Source organism: Lithobates pipiens, unplaced genomic scaffold (genome assembly GCF_037356315.1).
Source record: "Lithobates pipiens isolate NorthernLeopardFrog02 unplaced genomic scaffold, aLitPip1_a1.2 Scaffold_19, whole genome shotgun sequence".
Taxonomy (NCBI): domain Eukaryota; kingdom Metazoa; phylum Chordata; class Amphibia; order Anura; family Ranidae; genus Lithobates; species Lithobates pipiens.
In genome coordinates, this window is record NW_027507764.1 from 34,075,178 (window position 1) to 34,096,190 (window position 21,013).

General features: G+C 48.2%; 1 protein-coding gene across 1 annotated transcript in view; it reads right to left on the bottom strand.

Annotated features, from left to right (window-relative positions):
• Positions 1-21,013, bottom strand: part of OBSCN (obscurin, cytoskeletal calmodulin and titin-interacting RhoGEF) — a 705,115-nt gene that overhangs the window by 6,012 nt on the left and 678,090 nt on the right. Inside the window, exons 124-126 of the mRNA XM_077490633.1 lie at positions 19,242-19,465; positions 15,598-15,673; positions 156-305 (exon numbers count right to left, since the gene is read on the bottom strand). Of these exons, the coding sequence (XP_077346759.1) occupies positions 156-305; positions 15,598-15,673; positions 19,242-19,465 (450 nt within the window). The remainder of the gene's footprint in view (positions 1-155; positions 306-15,597; positions 15,674-19,241; positions 19,466-21,013) is intronic.

The following is a 21,013-nucleotide window of genomic DNA, read 5'->3' on the forward strand; positions in this document are numbered from 1 at the left end:
GACATTACTGTCTGCATGAGTCTTCCAAATCAGTGAGCCAAAGTACTGAAGCAGAGGATCAGCATGACAGGCAACCACCATTTTTTGGGGAGAGCAGTGGTATCTGTCATGGTGCTGTACATGATGAGACAATGATGAGTGCTGTAGTCCCATACCAAGGATTAGACCACAGCGTGCTCTGCAGGAAGCGGACGGCCCCTCCGGACAGACCGGCGTAGCAGTGGCCGAATTTGATCAATCCTTTCTTGACATCTTTCTCCAGCTCCGGCCCGCAGTCAGGACTGAACGGATAGTCAGCGCTTAACCTGGAAGAGAGAAAGAGAGAGAGGCTGATAGAAGACCAAAGAGCTGACAATTCATAGGTTGCTAATGCTTGAAACGATGTCTACGCAGCTCAGTAATGAGAACCCTTCCTGAGATCACCACCACAATGCCGTCATCTTCTTTTCTCTCCGAAAGATAGGCGCCATCATAGTTCAGGCATAGTTATATACAGTGCCTTGAAAAAGTATTCATACCCCTTGACATTTTCCACATTTCATCACGTTAAAACCAAAAACGTAAATGTATTTTATTGGGATTTTATTTGCTAAACAAACACAAAGTGGCACATAATTGTGTTGTGGAAGAAAAGTGATAAAATGTTTTTCAACTATTTTTTTTAACAGATACATTTGTGAAAAGTGTGTGTGGGGGGGGGGTGCATTTGTATGGCGCCCCCCAGAGTCAATACTTTGTAGAACCGCCTTTCTCTGCAATTACAGCTGCAAGTTTTTTTTGGGGACGTCTCTACTAGGGATGGGCCGAACAAACCCCCCCCCCCCCGGTTCGGTTCGCACCAGAACATACCAAACAGGCAAAAAATTTGGCAGAACACATGAACCCTATTAAAGTCTATGGGACACGTACATGAAAAATCTAAAGTGCTAATTTTAAAGGCTTATATGCAAGTTATTGTCCTAAAAAGCGTTTCGGGACCCAGCTCCTGCCCCAGGGGACAGGTATCAATGCAAACAAAAAAGTAAAAAAAAAAAAAAGAAGTTTTTTCGGGAGCAGTGATTTTAATGATGCTTAAAGTGAAACAATAAAAGTGAAATATTCCTTTAAATATCATACCTGGGGGGTTAGTATAGTATGCCTGTAAAGTGGTGCGTGTTTAGAACAGTCCCTGCACAAAATGACGCACGGGGGACTTCCCCGTAGCTTTCCCAGGGCGTCAAGGGGGGGGGGGGCGGGGGTCACCCAGGAACGTCACCGTGTGGCCCCGCCCTCAGTTATATATGGTCCGTCGGCAGAGCGAGAGAAGAAGATGAATGGACTTCGTGGGACATTTTTTTTAATAAAGGAATTGTCCCAGGCTGTCTCTTGTATTTTTTTTAACATTTTGACACTTTTTTTGTGAAATTTGTACCCCCGTTACCATTTCACACAAGGGGGGAGGCCGGGATCTGGGGGGTCCCCTTGTTAAAGGGGGCTTCCAGATTCCGATAAGCCCCTCTGCCCGCAGATCCCCCACAACCACCGGGCAAGGGTTGTGGGGATGAGGCCCTTGTCCCCATAAACATGGGGACAAGGTGCTTTGGGGGGGAGGCTACTCAAAATATATCATATTTTATATATATATATATATATATATATATATATATATATATATACACACACACACACATAAATATGACAGGGGGACATGGTTACTGTCTTGGGGGATCTGAACAAGGTAGAAGGAAGTTAAAAATCTTCCTCTTTCCCCCCTCAGTTCCCCCGGGATTCTCTCTTCACTCCCCGATTCTCCACCTCTGAGCTGGCGAGTCGAGGAGGGTGAATTCTGACTTAGATCGCCAGTGAAGCGCTGAGATCGCAGCTTCATAAACTGGCCGTTACTGTGTCATTCTATGAGGATTCTTCACGTGCGGAGATCATCGGCGGGAGAACAAGTTCAAACATATTCTCCCCCCCGATTATCTCTGTATCATAAACTGTTTATGGACTGTGATCAGTGGTGATCCTCGGGACACCTAAATTCAAAACGCTAACAACTACCTACAAAGCCATCCACAACTCTGCCCCCCAGCTACACCACTGACCCAGTCTCAAAATACCAACCTAATCGTTCTCTTCGTTCTTCTCAAGACCTCCCTGCTCTCTAGCTCCCTCATCACCTCCTCCCATATCCGCCTCCAGGACTTTTCCAGAGCCTCTCCAAGCCTATGGAACTTCTTACCCCAATCTGTCCGTCTATCTCCTACTCTATTAGCTTTTAGACGATCACTGAAAACCCTCCTCTTCAGGGAAGCCTACCCCACCCACACCTAACAACTGTAATTTCATTTTGTCCATCTGATCACCCCCCACAGTTATTACCTTTTTTTTCCACTTGACCCTCCCTTCTAGATTGTAAGCTCTAATGAGCAGGGCCCTCTGATCCCTCCTGTATTGAATTGTATTGTAATTGTACTGTCTTCCATGATGTTGTAAAGCGCTGCGTAAACTGTTGGCGCTGTATATTTCCTGTATAATAATAATAATAATAATGAGTCCTGAGACTGTCCACAACCGGGACCTCCCGGGACTATGGATCTCTACCATGCCTTCTTACTGGGGTTCCCCCGGATCATAACTGGGAGGCTATTGTTAAACGCTATCAATTTTTGGATACTTATCACGTTCGCTATGTTCTGTTATTGCGATAGATGATGGATAAGTACTATGATCACACTTTTTATTTCTCTGTATTGTTATGTGATGTTTTGAAAACTTGACGCCATTCTGCCTTTGCGTCTGGCTATTTTGTACTTTGTTATTCTTTCAATAAAAACATTGAAATATAAACTTCTCCACAACTGTATCCCTGACCTGTCTGGTGTGTTCCTTGGCCTTCATGCTGCTGTTTGTTCACTAAGGTTAACAAACCTCTGAGGGCTTCACAGAACAGTTGCATTTATACTGAGATTAAATTACACACAGGTGGACTCTATTTACTAATTAGGTGACTTCTGAAGGCAATTGGTTCCTCTAGATTTTAGTTAGGGGTATCGGAGTAAAGGGGGCTGAATACCCCCCACAGTTTTCACATATATATTTGTAAAAAAAAATGTTGAAAACCATTTATCATTTTTCTTCCACTTCACAATTATGTTCCACTTTGTGTTGGTCTATCACATAAAATCCCCAAAAATACATTTATATTTTTGGTTGTAACATGACAAAATGTGGACAATTTCAAGGGGTATGAATACTTTTTCAAGGCAATGTATTTAAAGAGGAAGTAAACCCTGATGGGTTTACTTCCTCTTTTTTTCCCTGCAAAGGTAAAGCATAATGGACTACTATGCATCGCATAGTAGCTCATTATGTGTCACTTACCTGACACAGGAGCCAGCGAAGTCGCCGCTGATCCCTGTAGTCCGCCGCATCCATCTTGCTGGTGGTGTCTCGCAGCTCCGACCAATGACAGCGGCGAAGCCGCGATGACGTCACTCCCGCGCATGCGCACGGGAGTCGCGTCTCGCAGCTCCGCCGCTGCCATTCGGCGAAGCCGCGATGACGTCACTCCCGCGCATGCGCACGGGAGTCGACAAATTAGGCAAATCCATTCTTGGACTTGCCGCATTTAGTGCGCCTGCGCGCCGCTGTCTACGGCGCATGCGCCGTAGACAGCGGTGCCCATTTTCGGGCAAATATCTCCTAAACCATATAGGTTTAGGAGATATTGCTTGGACCTACAGGTAAGCCTTAATCTAGGCTTACCTGTAGGTCAAAGTGGTTTGAAGGGGTTTACTTCCTCTTTAAGTTGAAAAAAAAAGAAAAAAAAAAAAAAAAAGACACTAGTCAACCAATAAAATTTTTTTTAAAGTTGCAGTCTGATCATAGGAGGGAGTGGAGACAACGGAAATGCTTTTTCCTGCCTGCAGCAGACTGATGACATCATCTCAGCCTAGGCAAAGTCACCGGACTGGAGGTGGAGGACAGCTTTTTCATGATAAAAGTTGGAGCCTTTCTGAAATGTTATACTGGTGCAGGCTTGGAAAGTTGCTGAAAGCTCGGCCTTAACAGAAAACAACATTTTGTCAAATATAATGGGATTGTAGAGACGAGTATTGTTTCGTGGAGAAGATTAGAATTCAATAGCTGTACAGTTTTAGTAATTTTGGACTATTAGTTGGGGTCTCCAAACTATGACCTGCGGGCAGGGGCGGACTGACAACTCATGGGCCCCCCGGGCAATAGAAGATCATGGGGCCCCCTTGGTCCCCACACTCAAGCCATACCTGCACAGGGAGACATGGGGGGGGGGAGAGCACACAGGGGGACACTGGGGGGGTAGAGCACACGGGGGACACTGGGGGAGGAGAGGACACAGGGGGACACATGGGGGAGAGCACACAGGGGGACACTGGCGGGGCACAGGGTGACACAGAAGGGGGGCACACATGGGGACACTGAAGGGGGGGCACACAGGGGGACACTGGGGGGGAGAGCACACAGGAGGACACATGGGGGAGAGCACACAGGGAGACACTGGGGGGGCAGAGCACACTGGGGGGGAAGCACACAGGGGGACACTGAAGGGGGGGCACACAGGGGGATACATGGGGAGAGCACACAGGGGGACACTGGGGGGGACACATGGGGAACACGGGGGAGCACACTACGGGGGGGAAAGCACACAGGGGGACACTGGGGGGGCACACAGGGGGACACTGAAGGGGGGGCACAAAGGGGGACACTGGAGGGGGGGTAAAGCACACAGGGGGACACTGGAGGGGGAGTGAAGCACACAGGGGGACACTGGAGGGGCGGGGAAAGCACACAGCGGGACACTGGAGAGGGAGAGCACAATGGGGGACACTGTGGAGGAGGGGGGAGCGCACAGGGGGTCACTGGAGGGAGCGCGCACACACAGGGGAACACTGGAGGGAGAACACACACACACACAGGGAGACACTGGAGGGAGAACGCACACACACACAGGGACACTGGAGGGAGAACGCACACACACACAGGGGGGGCACAATGGAGGGAGAACATACACACAGGGGGACACTGGAGGGAGAACGCACACACAGGGGGACACTGGAGGGAGAACGCACACACAGGGGGACACTGGAGGGAGAACGCACACATCCACAGGGGGACGCATACAGGGGGACATTGGAGGGGGAAGAGCACAATGGGGGACACTGTGGGGGGGGAGAGCACATAGGGGGGACACTGGTGGGAGAGCGCACACACAGGGGAACACTGGAGGGAGAACACACACACACACACAGGGGGACACTGGAGGGAGAACGCACACACACACAGGGGGGGCACAATGGAGGGAGAACACACACACAGGGGGACACTGGAGGGAGAACGCACACACAGGGGGACACTGGAGGGAGAACGCACACACACACAGGGGGGGCACTGGAGGGAGAACGCACACACAGGGGGACACTGGAGGGAGAACGCACACACAGGGGGACACTGGAGGGAGAACGCACACACACACACACACACAGGGGGGCACTGGAGGGACAACGCACACACACACACAGAGGGACACTGGAGGGACAACGCACACACACACACACACAGGGGGACACTGGAGGGAGAATGCACACACACAGGGGGGCACTGGAGGGAGAACGCACACACAGGGGGACACTGGAGGGAGAACGCACACACAGGGGGTACTGGAGGGAGAACGCGCACACACACACACACACACACACACAGGGGGGCACTGGAGGGACAACGCACACACAGGGGGACACTGGAGGAAGAACGCACACACAAGGGGACGCACACACAGGGGGACGCACACACAGGGGGACGTACACACAGGGGGACACTGGAGGGGGGAGAGCACAATGGGGGACACTGTGGGGGGGGTGGAGAGCACACAGGGGGATACTGGAGGGAGAACGCACACACAGGGGAACAATGGAGGGAGAACACACACACAGGGGGACACTGGAGGGAGAACACACACACCGGGGGACACTGGAGGGAGAACACACACACAGGGGGGCACTGGAGGGACAACGCACACACACAGGGGGACACTGGAGGGAAAACGCACACACAGGGGAACAATGGAGGGAGAACACACACACACACACAGGGGGACACTGGAGGGAGAACGCACACACAGGGGGACACTGGAGGGAGAACGCACACACAGGGGGACACTGGAGGGAGAACGCACACACAGGGGGACACTGGAGGGAGAATGCACACACACACACAGGGGGGAACTGGAGGGACAACACACACACACACAGAGGGACACTGGAGGGAGAACGCACACACACACAGGGGGACACTGGAGGGAGAACGCACACACACAGGGGGACACTGGAGGGAGAACGCACACACAGGGGGACACTGGAGGGAGAACGCACACACACAGGGGGACACACACACAGGGGGACACTGGAGGGGGGAGAGCACAATGGGGGACACTGTGGGGGGGGTGGAGAGCACACAGGGGGACACTGGAGGGAGAACGTACACACAGGGGAACAATGAAGGGAGAACACACACAGGGGGACACTGGAGGGAGAACAGACACACGGGGACACTGGAGGGAGAACGCACACACGGGGGACACTGGAGGGAGAACACACACAAGGGGGCACTGGAGGGACAACGCACACACACACAGGGGGACACTGGAGGGAGAACGCACACACACACAGGGGGACACTGGAGGGAGAACGCACACACACACACAGGGGGACACTGGAGGGAGAACACACACAGGGGGACACTGGAGGGAGAACGCACACACACACAGGGGGACACTGGAGGGAGAACGCACACACACACAGGGGGACACTGGAGGGAGAACACGCACCCAGGGGGACACAGTGGAGGGAGAACGCACACACACACACAGCGGGACACTGGAGGGAGAACGAACACACAGGGGGACACAGTGGAGGGAGAACGCACACACACACAGGGGGACACAGTGGAGGGAGAACGCACACACACACAGGGGGACACAGTGGAGGGAGAACGCACACACACACAGGGGGACACTGGAGGGAGAACGCACACACAGGGGGACACAGTGGAGGGAGAACGCACACACAGGGGGACACAGTGGAGGGAGAACGCACACACACACAGCGGGACACTGGAGGGTAGACATGGGCGCCGTCAATAAATTTGTTTCGTTCCGTTCCGTTCCAGTTCATGTTAGAATTAATTTGTACTTCATATTTCGTGTCCGAAATTCAATTTCAATTCGTACGAAATACGAATTGTCGTTAGGTTCGTTAACTTGTACGAACGTTCTTTGCGATGAATTTAAAGGAAAAAATATATACCTCAATATGACAATATGTTCAAATTTCGTTACTACGGAAACAACACGTGACTTGGTTGACCAATCAGAGGTTTTCTTCTGCTGCTGAGGCCTACAGGGCAAGCCCGATCATGTGATTTCCCTTTGTGGGTTAGTTAGTGTAGTGGAGCAGATCACACGATTATTTCTCTGTGCATCTGAGCGAATATCTTTGCAATCCTTAGCTTTTCATTGTTCATTTTAGTTTATATCAGTTGTAGTTTGCAAGTGTATCATCTCTTTGTGTTTAGTTTCTGGTTTTATTAGTTTTTTGGTTGGTTTTTGAGAGATCATTTTTTTTTTCATTTCTTGTTTCATTTAGTTAATATTTTGTTATTTTATGTTGGTGTAATATTTTTTATTTATTATTTATTATTTGGTGATTTTGGTGTTAGTTTGCTGCAATCAAAATCATATATTTTTTTTGTCTAATTTTTTCTTACTTTTAAAGGAAAAATGAGCAGCAAACAAGGCCAAAAAAGCAGTAAGAGTGCTGCTGGGAGAGGGAGAGCTATGAGCCGTGTACATGAGCAGCAGGTGGGACGTTCTGTCTCTGCGCCCTCTGAGCTCAGCTCACCTCCCATAAAGCTGAGGCGACTGGGAGTGAAGACTGCTGGTGGTAAAGAGCCTGGCAAACAGCAGACATTTGCATGTCGCCAGCTGTTCCAGGATTTACCTCCTAGAACCAGCAGCACAATTCATAGCAAAAGTGGCGCTACCACCTCTGCCACTGCTGCTGGTAACATGCTGCCCATTGGTACCTTTTATGGAAGAGGGCAGGCCAAAGGGGTTCCCAGTGCACATACATTTGTGCAGCCAAAGCTGGAGATCCTGGCCATGCAGCAGGAAACATGTCAGGAGGCCGAGGCTCATGATGATGTCACCACCACCATTGCTGCCAGTGCCATCACCATCAGCACTACAGGGAGCTTGGCAGTGGTCAGCAAGGAGACAGAGTTTACTGCTTCTAATGATCACTGTTCCCTTGGCAATGTGAAAGAGGTGGAAGCAGGCTTTCCTGACATTGTTGTAGACAAATGTAATTTCCAGCCCTCTACCCATGTTGGCACCACCGACAGCCCAGAAAGTATCTCCCCTCAGTCCCCACTACTTTTTTCTCCTGAAAAGACCCCTGCCCAAGTGCTTTCTAAGCCTCCAGCATCAGAATGGGCCAATGCAACCATTAGACCTCAATCCATCACAGCACCCAATATACCTGGGATGTTCAAGTCTCTTCCTCCCGCTCCTGCCGAACCTCAGAAAGAGAGTATGACCACTGCAGTGGAAGGTATTCCATCAGGCAGTGTCCGAGGTGGTGGCTGCCGTTCCAGCATTTGGCAGCATTTTCAAAGAATTGGTGTCGATCAGAAGGCCAAATGCAATCACTGTGGCAGGGAGGTCAGCCGGGGCCGAGACATAGGGCATCTCAGTAACAGTGGCATGAACCAGCACATGCGTGTGCACCACCATGCAGTGCTGTTAGGGGAGAAAAGTATCATGGCCACTTCTCCAAACACCAAAAGGGGAACCAATAGTGGCACCGCCACAGCCACCATCCCGCATCCAATCCGATCAGAGTAAGGGTATGTCTCGGGCGCAGGTGCATAAAATAACACGCCTGATTGGCCAGCTCATTGCAGTTGGAGGAGCACCTTTCAACATGGTGGAAGGTGAGCCCTTCAAGCAATTGATGCAGGCTGTTGCACCACAGTACCGTGTGCCATCACGTAAGACCTTCAGCCAAACTGTGGTGCCAGCCTTATACAGATCTTGTGTCGGGGTGCTCAAGGAGGAGATTGGAAGGGCAGGTGGACAGGCAGTGCACCTGACCACTGACCTGTGGAGTGCGTGTAGTGCCCAGCATGAATTCCTGTCCCTGACGGCACATTGGTGGCAGGCCAAGGTGTCCCATGATGTAGTTCAAACATCTGGATCCTCGTCAGTAGTTGACAAACATGGGTACCATTCCTTCCTCCTGCACGCTGAGGTGCTTGATGAAAAGCACACAGCGCGAAACATCCTGCAAGCCCTGCAGAAAATGTTGTTGCAGTGGTTTGGACAGGCAGACAGCAACTACCAGATTGGCTATGTTGTCACTGATGGAGGCAGCAACATGGTCAAGGCTGTAAGGGATGGCAGCTTTGTGGGTGTGCGCTGCTTAGCTCACCTTCTCCCCCAGGTGGTAACTGACAGTTTTCGGTTGGTGGAGACCATTTCTGGTGGCGATGGAAGGCTGTCCAAAGTGGTGGACTCTTGTCGGAAGATGGCTGGCCACTTCCATCGGAGTGTGAGGGACAGCCACCTACTCAGGGTGGAACAGAGGAAGGCAGGCCTTCCAGAACACTGTCTAAAACAGGATGTGGGGACTAGGTGGAATTCAACCCTAGCAATGCTGGAACGCATCCTTGAGCAGCAGAAGGCTCTCCATGTCATGGCCTGTGATCATAACATTGGCATAGAGAGACCTTTAGGCAGGGAGGACTGGGCCATAATCGGGCAGATTGTGGCAGTCCTCAAGCCTTTCCTCTCTGTCACAGAACACCTAAGCCGCGAGGATGCCAGCATTGGTCATGTGCTCCCACTCTTCAACCACCTTCAGAGCAAATTGGAGCGGTTCAAGTCGGCTGAGGAACCTTTGCCTGGTGGTGGCCCTCAACCTGATGTGTTGGCTCTGCTAAACACATTTCTGATGGAGTTGGGCAGGTGCACGCAGGAGTTGACCGCCTCTTGACAAGAACTGATGCTGGCTGCCATGTGTGACCCTTGCATCAAGGGCAAAATGGCTGTGCAGTGTAGTGCTCTGACAACATGGCGGGACAGACTAATCGACAGGGTGCATCAGAGGGAAAGGCAGATGGTAAGTCTGGGAGAAGAGGAAGAGGAAGAAGAAGATATTGAAGACCCCCTCTCCCATGCATCATCTACATCTAGTGAAGTGAGCAGAGCTCCTGCCAGCGGAGCATCTTCTGTCTTGGCTGAAGCACTTGACACCCTAATGGGAACCTCCAACATAGTGCACCCCAAGAAACCCATATCAGCAAAGGAGGTTGTCATGTCCTATTTGTCAGCCCCACCAATGCACCCCACCACAGATCCAATGTTTTTTTGGCAGGGGAAGAGCGAGGAGTGGCCTTCCCTCGCAGATATTGCCAAGGAGCTACTGTCCTGCCCTCTGACAAGTGTCCAGAGTGAGCGGGTGTTTTCTGTGACGGGAAACATCCTGTCACTCCAAAGATCCCAGTTGTCCCCCCAGCTAATGGAGCAGTTAGCATTTTTGAAAATCAATTTGCCAAAGCTGGGGTACCCCTCCCTCACTCTGAACATTCCTTGAACTGACTGTCTGCAGCAGAGATGGCCATTTGGTCTTAGTAGTTGGTCACTGTCCCTCCTCCACACAATCCCTCCCCTCGCTTCTCATCTACCCCTATTTGCTTGTGACATCATCTGGGATGGACGAGAAGAGAGTGCCCTGATGTGCCCCAATGTGCCCTGATGTTCCCCAATGTGTCCCAATGTGCTCCAATATGCCCTGATGTGCCCGATGTGCCCCAATGTGCTCCAATATGCCCTGATGTGCCCCAATGTGCTCCAATATGCCCTGATGTGCCCTGATGTGCCCCAATGTGCTCCAATATGCCCTGATGTGCCCCAATGTGCCCTGATGTGCTCCAATGTGCCCTGATGTGCCCCAATGTGCCCTGATGTTCCCCAATGTGTCCCAATGTGCTCCAATATGCCCTGATGTGCCCCAATGTGCTCCAATATACCCTGATGTGCCCCGATGTGCCCCAATGTGCTCCAATATGCCCTGATGTGCCTCGATGTGCCCTGATGTGCCCCAATGTGCTCCAATATGCCCTGATGTGCCCCAATGTGCCCTGATGTGCTCCAATGTGCCCTGATGTGCCCCCACCATTCTTCTCATTTACACATATGACTGCTAGAACAGATAAAAAGACATTTAGGGAAATTGATCAAGCTTGAAGTGAACAGAATCTGGAGCAGTTGCCCATGGCAACCAATCAGCTTCTCTTCAGTTTGTTCCGTTAAGATTTGAAAATACAAGAGAGAAGCGGATTGTCTGCCATGCATCGCTGGTCCAGTTTTCGCCTTATCACCCCACACTGTTTGGGGTCACCGGGGATGTGCGGAGAGCACATGCTTGGTAACACCAAACAATTTCCAGTGACCCCGCATATCCCCGCTGACCCTGTACAGTGCGGGGTATAAAAACAAAAGCAGCTGTGCATGGCAGCCATGTGCTCATTATGAGGGGCTCCCACCATCCCTGTGCTGTGCTGACTTCCTCCTGGGGCTGTACCCCTGCTATGCTCAGTATGTCAGCACAGTAATGGTGGAAACCCCTCATAATGAGCACAGCAGAGGTACAGCCCCAGGAGGAAGTCAGCATAGCACAAGGATGATGGGAGCCCCTCATAATAAGCAAAATGACTGAGTCGTCGATGCGACGACAACTGATCCGAAATTCGTAAACAAAAGTTCGTATTGCGTACAAAATTCGGACACATGGCAATTCGTATTTCGGATCCTCCCGAACGTACGAATTTAGGGAAATTCGTACGAATTTGCGATTCGTACGAAACTAATCGCACATGTCTACTGGAGGGAGAACGAACACACAGGGGGACACAGTGGAGGGAGAATGCACACACACAGGGGGACACTGGAGGGAGAACGCACACACACACACACAGGGGGACACTGGAGGGAGAACGCGCACACAGGGGGATACAGTGGAGGGAGAACGCACACACACACAGGGGGTCACAGTGGAGGGAGAACGCACACACACACAGGGGGACACAGTGAAGGGAGAACGCACACACACACAGGGGGACACTGGAGGGAGAACGCACACACAGGGGGACACAGTGGAGGGAGAACGCACAAACACACAGCGGGACACTGGAGGGAGAACGAACACACAGGGGGACACAGTGGAGGGAGAACGCACACACACACACACACAGGGGGACAGTGGAGGGAGAACGCACACACACACGGGGACACAGTGGAGGGAGAACGCACACACACACACACACACACACACACACACACACACACACAGGGGGACACTGGAGGGAGAACACACACAGGGGTACACAGTGGAGGGAGAACATACACACAGGGGGACACAGTGGAGGGAGAACACACACAGGGGGACACAGTGGAGGGAGAACACACACAGGGGGACACAGTGGAGGGAGAACACACACAGGGGGACACAGTGGAGGGAGAACACACACAGGGGGACACAGTAGAGGGAGAACACACACAGGGGGACACAGTGGAGGGAGAACACACACACACACAGGGGGACACAGTGGAGGGAGAACACACACACAGGGGGACACAGTGGAGGGAGAACACACACACACAGGGGGACACAGTGGAGGGAGAACACACACAAAGGGGGGACACTGGAGGGTGGAGCAACCAGGGGAGTATCATGGGCCATGTTGGGGCATATACATCCGTACTCCCCCCCCCTCGATCATTTGTGGTGGCCCTGGTGTCTCACTCACTGAGTCACCCGATGCCGGTAATAATACTTCTAACGGCGTGCTGCTTCCCTTCGGCCCCTCCATTCTTCTCATCCGTCCCAGGTCATGTGATGTCACGATGCATACAGTACAAGTACCTGGGAGGGAAGGAGGGGCCGGTGGGGAGCAGCCCGCCGTTAGCATTATAATCGGTATCACGACATGTAGTACAGCTTCTTCAAGTGGTCTCTCGCGTGGCCGAGTCCGGGCCCCTAATGGCCTCGGGCCCTCGGGCGATGCCCGAGTGACCGACTGGTCAGTCCGCCCCTGCATGTGGGACACATCTGGTCCGCTAGAAGATTTTATCCGGGTCACAGCTGGGGTCAGTGGTGTACCCTCAGACTCCGTGTACAGACTGAGGAATTAACCAGATGGGTCTGTGCTCCTGATAGGGACCCTGATGTGATGGGGCTGGGAGGGGTCCTCTGATATGTAAGGGGGACTCTGATATAATGAGGGGGCTTTTGATGTTAAAGGGGGACTCTGATGTAGTGAGGGGGCTTCTGATGTCAAAGGGGGGGGAGGCTCTGATATAATGAAGGAGGTTTTAATGTGAAAGGGGGACTCTGATATAATGAGGGGGCTAATAATGTTAAAGGGGACTGATATAATGGGGGGCTTTTGATGTGGAAGGTGGACTCTGGTATGATGAGGGGGCTTCTGATGTGAAAGGGGGACTCTGGTAGACATGGGCGCCGTCAATAAATTTGTTTCGTTCTGTTCCGTTTCGATTCGTAATAAAATTAATTCGTAATTCGTATTTCGTGTCCGGAATTCCGTTCTGTTTCGTACGAAATACGAATTGTCGTTCGTTCGTTCTTTACGATGAGTTTAAAGGCAAAAACATTGCTCATTATGCTTATTATGACTTGCAGAAGACTTCTGTGATAGAAGTCAATGTAAGTTGCCTGAAGACATCGTCGGATGTCAAGGTTTTTCAGTGCGCAAACCTGTGGTGAAACACAAAACACTCGGGCCTCCCGGCCACGAGCGTGGGGAAGGGGAAAACAAAAAAGGACTCCGATCGTGAACGTACCGTTAAGCAGTCGACAATTTTATTAATAAAAAAATATAAATACACAGCAGACCAAAGGTATGACCGAATAGGTCCGATTCTAACAAATAAAAAGTATGCATAAAAAACGGTTAAAATTAAGAACAAATATACACCCGTGCTAGGGAATATTGTAAGCGTGGTGGTATCAGCACAAACAGCCCGACATGTTTCATAAAAACTTACATCCTCCTGGGGAACCTCATACATGTGTTATGTCACGGTGCTGGTGTCAGATCACTCTATCTGACAAGTCGCGGTAGTGTGAACAGGCACTGAGTCGTCGTCCGAAATCCGGAATTCGTAAACAAAAGTTCAGTTGGAGCGACTTGAGTCGCTCCTATTAGAACGGTTCCATAGTACAGAACGGAGCGCGACTTGTCAGGTTACTAAGTCGCCTGACAAGTCGCGGCAGTGTGAACGGGCACTGAGTCATCATCCGAAATCCGGAATTCGTAAACAAAAGTTCGTATTCCGTACAGAATTTGGAAGCACGGCAATTCGCATTTCGGATCCTCCCGAACCTACGAATTTGTGGAAATTCGTACGAATTTGAGATTCATACGAAACAAATCGCACATGTCTAGACTCTGGTATGATGAGGGGGCTTCTGATGTGAAAGGGGGACTCTGGTATGATGAGGGGGCTTCTGATGTGAAAGGGGGACTCTGGTATGAACCTAATTCTTGGTGAGTGATTGTTCATTCATTCAAATTGTATTCATTCATTTATAAAACTGATTTGTTTTTATTTGTTGAATAAATGATGTGGCCCTCGTACTGAAGACCCCTGGTCTAAATCAATGTTTCTCAACTCCAGTCCTCAAGTACCCCCAACAATTCATGTTTTAAGGCTTTCTATTATTTTGCACAGGGGTATTTGATTACTTTCACTGCCTTCGTAATTATCACAGCCTTTTCATCAGAGGGAAAGCCTAAAAACATGACCTGTTGGGGGTACTGGAGGACTGGAGTTGAGAAACATTGGTCTAAATGACACCTGTGTAAGTACTACATATGTCCACTAGGTGACATTAAACCTTTAGAAACAAAAACAAAAAACAATTCTAGGAAAATTTATATGGTTGATAAAAAAAAAAAAAATATATATATATATATATATATATATATATATATATATATATATATATACATACATATACACACACACATATATATATATATATATATATATATATATATATATACACATATATATATATATACATATACACACACATATATATATATATATATATATATACACACATATATATATATATATATATATATATATATATATATATATATATATATATATATATATATATATATATATATATATATATATATATATATATATATATATATATATATTACATACATTGTAATGTAGACTTTACCTGAAATGTGCCTAAACTTCGGCCAGGGACCCCCCTAACTAATCCCCCATGGATTAAAAAAACAAAAAAACAAAAACAAAAACGAATTAAGCACTCCAAATACTTTACATTGCATCCTACAAAGTTCATGACCCTATAACCATGTTCAATGTATGACTGTAGAAGAGAACGTCTATGACATCATAGTGACAAGCCATGAAATAAATGTATTTTTTATAAATTGTAACACTTTACTCACATGATAAACGCTGTAATTCCAACGGCCCAGATATCGGTGGGAGGAATGGCTCCCTGCCCCTCCAGGACCTCCGGAGCTGTAAAAGTCAAATACATTGTAAGCCACTCAGAATCCGCAGCAATGCACACAGGATATACATTGTAACATTGTACTGGATATACATTGTACGGGAAATACATTGTAACATTGTACGGGAAATACATTGTACGGGATATACATTGTAACATTGTACTGGATATACATTGTACGGGAAATACATTGTAACATTGTACGGGAAATACATTGTACGGGATATACAGTGTAACATTGTACAGGATATACATTGTAACATTGTACAGGATATACAGTGTAACATTGTACGGGATATACATTGTAACATTGTACGGGATATACATTGTAACATTGTACAGGATATACATTGTAACATTGTACGGGATATACATTGTATCATTGTACAAAGGTCTCTTACAGCAGGGTTTTCTCCACCAGCGGTTGAAGGAGTTCCTTGAGCAGAGGCGTAGTCAGCTCTATTGTAAGCTCTTTGTTTCCAGTACTCAGCAGAGCCGGTCACATAAGAATCGTTTAATTTTAATACTCACATATCCTTAAACTTCCAAAGGGCAAATACAAACATTAGCAGCGCTAATTGATCGACATTCAGATCAACATATAAAAAAAGTCCTTCTTTGACACTCCATGAGTATGAAAGCTGTGAGCCTGTTCACAATATGGGTTGAATGGCAAGAAATTGTTGTAATTATCCCAGTTCCCATCACCACACCTTGTGATAAAATCCCCAATGGGTAACGACTCACCAGATCACAGCAAAAGCCAATCCTTACACCATCATATCTCTTTATCTCGCGGTCTGTTGAAGGTCAAACTCTTCATCTATATCAACTCGCCACCATGAAAGAGACACTCGTGCCCACACAATCAATCTGTACAGACGCGACTGTGCCTCTGAACTCGGACACTGCCTTGTTTCAATGGAAGGGTGGTGAGAGCTGCGCTCGCAGTCTGATGTTATTAGAGGATTTTAAACGCTTTTGAATGTTTGTGAGTGTCTCTTTCATAGTGGCGAGTTGATATAGATGAAGAGTTTGACCTTCAACAGACCGTGAGATAAAGAGATATGATGGTGTAAGGCTCGACTTTTCTAGTGATCTGGTGAGTTACCCATTGGGGGATTTATCACAAGGTGTGGTGATGGGAACTGGGATAATTACAACAATTTCTTGCCATTCAACCCTTATTGTGAACAGGCTCACAGCTTTCATACTCATGGAGTGTCAAAGAAGGACTTTTTTTATATGTTGATCTGAATGTCGATCAATTTGCGCTTCTAATGTTTGTATTTGTCTTTTGGAAGTTCAAGCATGTGTGTGTAAATTCTGAGTTAGTTACAGAGGCGGCTCTGAGGATATTAATACATGTGCACTGGGAGGAATTGATTTAATTGATTACAATTGTGCTGTTTTTATGATCTAAAAGGGAGATTCTTCCCACTGACCACCAAAATACTGTAAGGTGGCACCTCTCCCACTAACCACCAATATAAGTAGGTTCTTATCCACTGGCCACTAATGTAGGGGAGCACTTCTCCAGTGTCCAGTGATCACTAATGTGGGGGGGGGGGCATTCTTCACTAAAAACAAATGCAACAAGGTCCTTCTCCACAGGCCACTAATGTAAGGGGTTGTTCTTCACTTACCACCATTGCATGGAGTCTAGTCTATGAGAGTACTTCACTGGTCACCAATATAAGAGGGCACTTTTCCACAAACCACCTTCTCCACTAACTACCAATATCAGGGGTATAGCAGTAATGTAAAGGGGCACTTCTCCACTGTCAAACATTGTATGGGGGCCCAACTCCACTGACTACCAATATATTGGTGCCCTTCTGCAACTACCTATGTAAGGGGGCTCTTCTCCACTGGCCACCAATGAAAGGGGGCCCTTCTCCACTGGCCACCAATGAAAGGGAGCCCTTTTCCACTGACCACCAATGAAAGGGAGCCCTTCTCCACTGGCCACCAATGAAAGGGAGCCCTTCTTCACTGGCCACCAATAAAATGGAGCCATTCTCCACATGCCACCAATGAAAGGGGGCTCTTCTCCACTGGCCACCAATGAAAGGGGGGCCTTCTCCACTGGCCACCAATGAAAGGGAGCCCTTCTCCACTGGCCACCAATGAAAGGGAGCCCTTCTCCACTGGCCACCAATGAAATGGAGCCCTTATCCACTGGCCACCAATGAAAGGGGGCCCTTCTCCACTGGCCACCAATGAAAGGGTACCCTTCTCCACTGGCCACCAATGAAAGGGGGCCCTTCTCCACTGGCCACCAATAAAAGAGGGGGCCCTTCTCCACTGGCCACCAATGAAAGGGGACCCTTCTCCACTGGCCACCAATGAAAGGGGGCCCTTCTCCACTGGCCACCAGTTAAAGGGGGCCCTTCTCCACTGGCCACCAATGAAAGGGAGCCCTTCTGCACTGGCCACCAATGAAAGGGAGCCCTTCTCCACTGGCCACCAATGAAAGGGGACCCTTCTCCACTGGCCACCAATGAAAGGGGACCTTTCTCCACTGGCCACCAATGAAAGGGGACCCTTCTCCACTGGCCACCAATGAAAGGGGACCCTTCTCCACTGGCCACCAATGAAAGGGGACCCTTCTCCACTGGCCACCAATGAAAGGGGGCCCTTCTCCACTGGCCACCAATAAAAGAGGAGGCCCTTCTCAACTGGCCACCAATGAAAGCGGGCTCTTCTCCACTGGCCACCAATTAAAGGGGGGCCCATCTCCACTGGCCACCAATTAAAGGGGGCACTCCTCCATTGGCCACTAATTAAAGTGGGCACTCCTCCATTGGCCACTAACTGAAGGGGGCACTTCTCTACTGGCCACTAATGTAAGGGGACACTTCTCTACTGATCATCAATGTAAGGGGGTCCTACTCCACTGACTACCAATATAATGGGGCTCTTCTCCACTGACCACCTATATAAAGGGGGGTCTTCTCTGCTGACCTATATAAAGGGGAGTCTTCTCCACTGACCACCTATATAAAGGGGGTCTTCTCCACTGAATATCAATCAATCTAAGGAGGCTCTTCTCCACTGGCCACAAATGTAAGGGAGCACTTATTTAGTGATCACCATCGTAAGGGAGAACTTCTCAACTGATCACCAATGTAAAGCCGCCCAACTCCACTGACTACCAATAAAATGGGACTCTTATCTACTGACTACCAATATATTGGCGCCCTTCTCTGCTGAACACCTATATATATATATATATATATATATATATATATATATATATATACATATACATATATATTATATATAGGGGGCCTTTCTTCACTGATCATCAACATAATAGGGTTCTTCTCCACTGACTACCTATATATGGGGGCCCATCTTCACTGACCACCAATGCAACGGGGCACTTCTTCACTAATGAGTGTTTCTTGCACTCATGCATTACATAATTGCTACTACATCCTTTGATTGGGCAACTAAGAATCTCATAAGAATCTCATGTCTTATATCATTATGGAAGGTTATAGGTTCTTGTGCTCTGCACCCCACTGTATGTAGTTTCACCTCTAGCTGGAAACTTGGCCAACCACTCACCCATGGTCTCCATATAATCTGTGTATCTCTGAGGGCTGATGACTTTATCAGGGGAATAGAACTGGGCATTGCCAAAGTCCAGGATCTTCAGCAGTTTGTGTTCGGTCACGATGGTGTTCTCTGACCTCAGATCCAGGTGAAGAATCTGTTTGGCATGGAGGAATTCCACCGCACTGAGGATCTGCCACAGGTAGTCCCTGACCTCCAGCTCCGAGTATGACTGCCTGCGGGATAGAACAGATCAGTGGTTGTCAACTTACAAGGTAAAAGGGGGCCTTATGTTTGGCCCCTGATGTCTCCCAAGGGCCACATATAAGGTTTAGTGTATATACTGCTGCAAACGACTGTCATTGACTAAGGATCTACTAGTGGAATGGGCAGAGATTCTTCTAATGGAGCGGTCAGAGATTGTTCTGTTTGAAGTGATTGGAGAATGGGGTCATGCCACAGGAAACAGTCAAGGACCAGAGACATGTCCCTGCCAATAAAGGTCCCTTTACAAATCAATATCTCCACTACTGAATGCTGGGGCCTTTGGGCTGCCCTTCCAACATCTAGTGGCCATACATGGCTCCCCGGCAGCAAGTTGGGCACCACACCAGAGATAGATGGTCTCATCACAGTCAAGTCATAAAATGTATGGGATTCGGGGCATTAAAATGGGCTGACCGTTCTTTGAAGATACATAGGGTAAGGCCAAGACTAGGGTTGGGCAGAAGGGCAGGAGCCACGAGTGCAGCAGTTGAATGGGGGGGGGGGGGGTGCAATGTGACTGTCAGGGGTGATAATGCTCCTATTACCAAACTGCTGCTAAACTCTGCCCTGATAATGCCCAATATGTCTTCAGAGCATGTGAAGAGAAATACAACGCCTGGACAGATTGCCTGAGGTGGTGGGTGGTCGGAGAACTGGCCTGTGGCATCTTCCTTAACCACTTCAATACCAGACATTTTCACTCTCTTCCTGCCCAGGCCAATTTTCAGCTTTCAGCATTTGCATTTGCTGAATGACAATTACTCATTCCTGTAACTCTGTACCCATATGACATTTTTATCATTTTTTTCCCCCAAACAAATAGAACTTACTTTTGGTGCTATTTAATCACTGCAGTTTTTTTTTTTGCTAAACAAACAGAAAAATGCTGACATTTTGGAAACAAAAAAACAAACAAATTTTTCTTTTTTTTTCGGTTATAAAATTTTGCAAATAAATAACCCTTCTTCATACATTTAGGCCAAAATGTATTCTGCTACATTTCTTTAGTGAAGCTAACCCAAATCAGTGTATATTATTTAGTCTGTAGGAGAGTTATAGAGTCCACAAACTTTGGGATATATACTGTATCAGTACAGTACAACTATCCCTCAAATGACCCCTTTTTGGAAAGTAGGCAGCCCAAGGTATTTAGTAAGTGGCATGGTGGGGTTTTTTGAAGTTGTAATATTTTGTCGCAATTTTGAGGAAAATTAAGAATTAATAAAAAAAAAGTTTTTCACAATTTTAATTTTTTTTTTTTACATACTGTCACCAGTGCAGTACAGTGTCATCATATAACTGAAGTGGCGATGATTAGGGACACTGACCGGTGGCAATATGTAAAAAATACATTTTTAAATTGTATTTATTACATATTTTTTCCTTTTTGTTACAATTCGTTTTTTTTTGTTTTTTTTTAAACACACAGTGACCAGAGCAATACAATGTTACCGTAGTAGCACTGTACTACTATGCGGAGGTGATCTGAATTTTTACATTTTTTTTACACATTATGA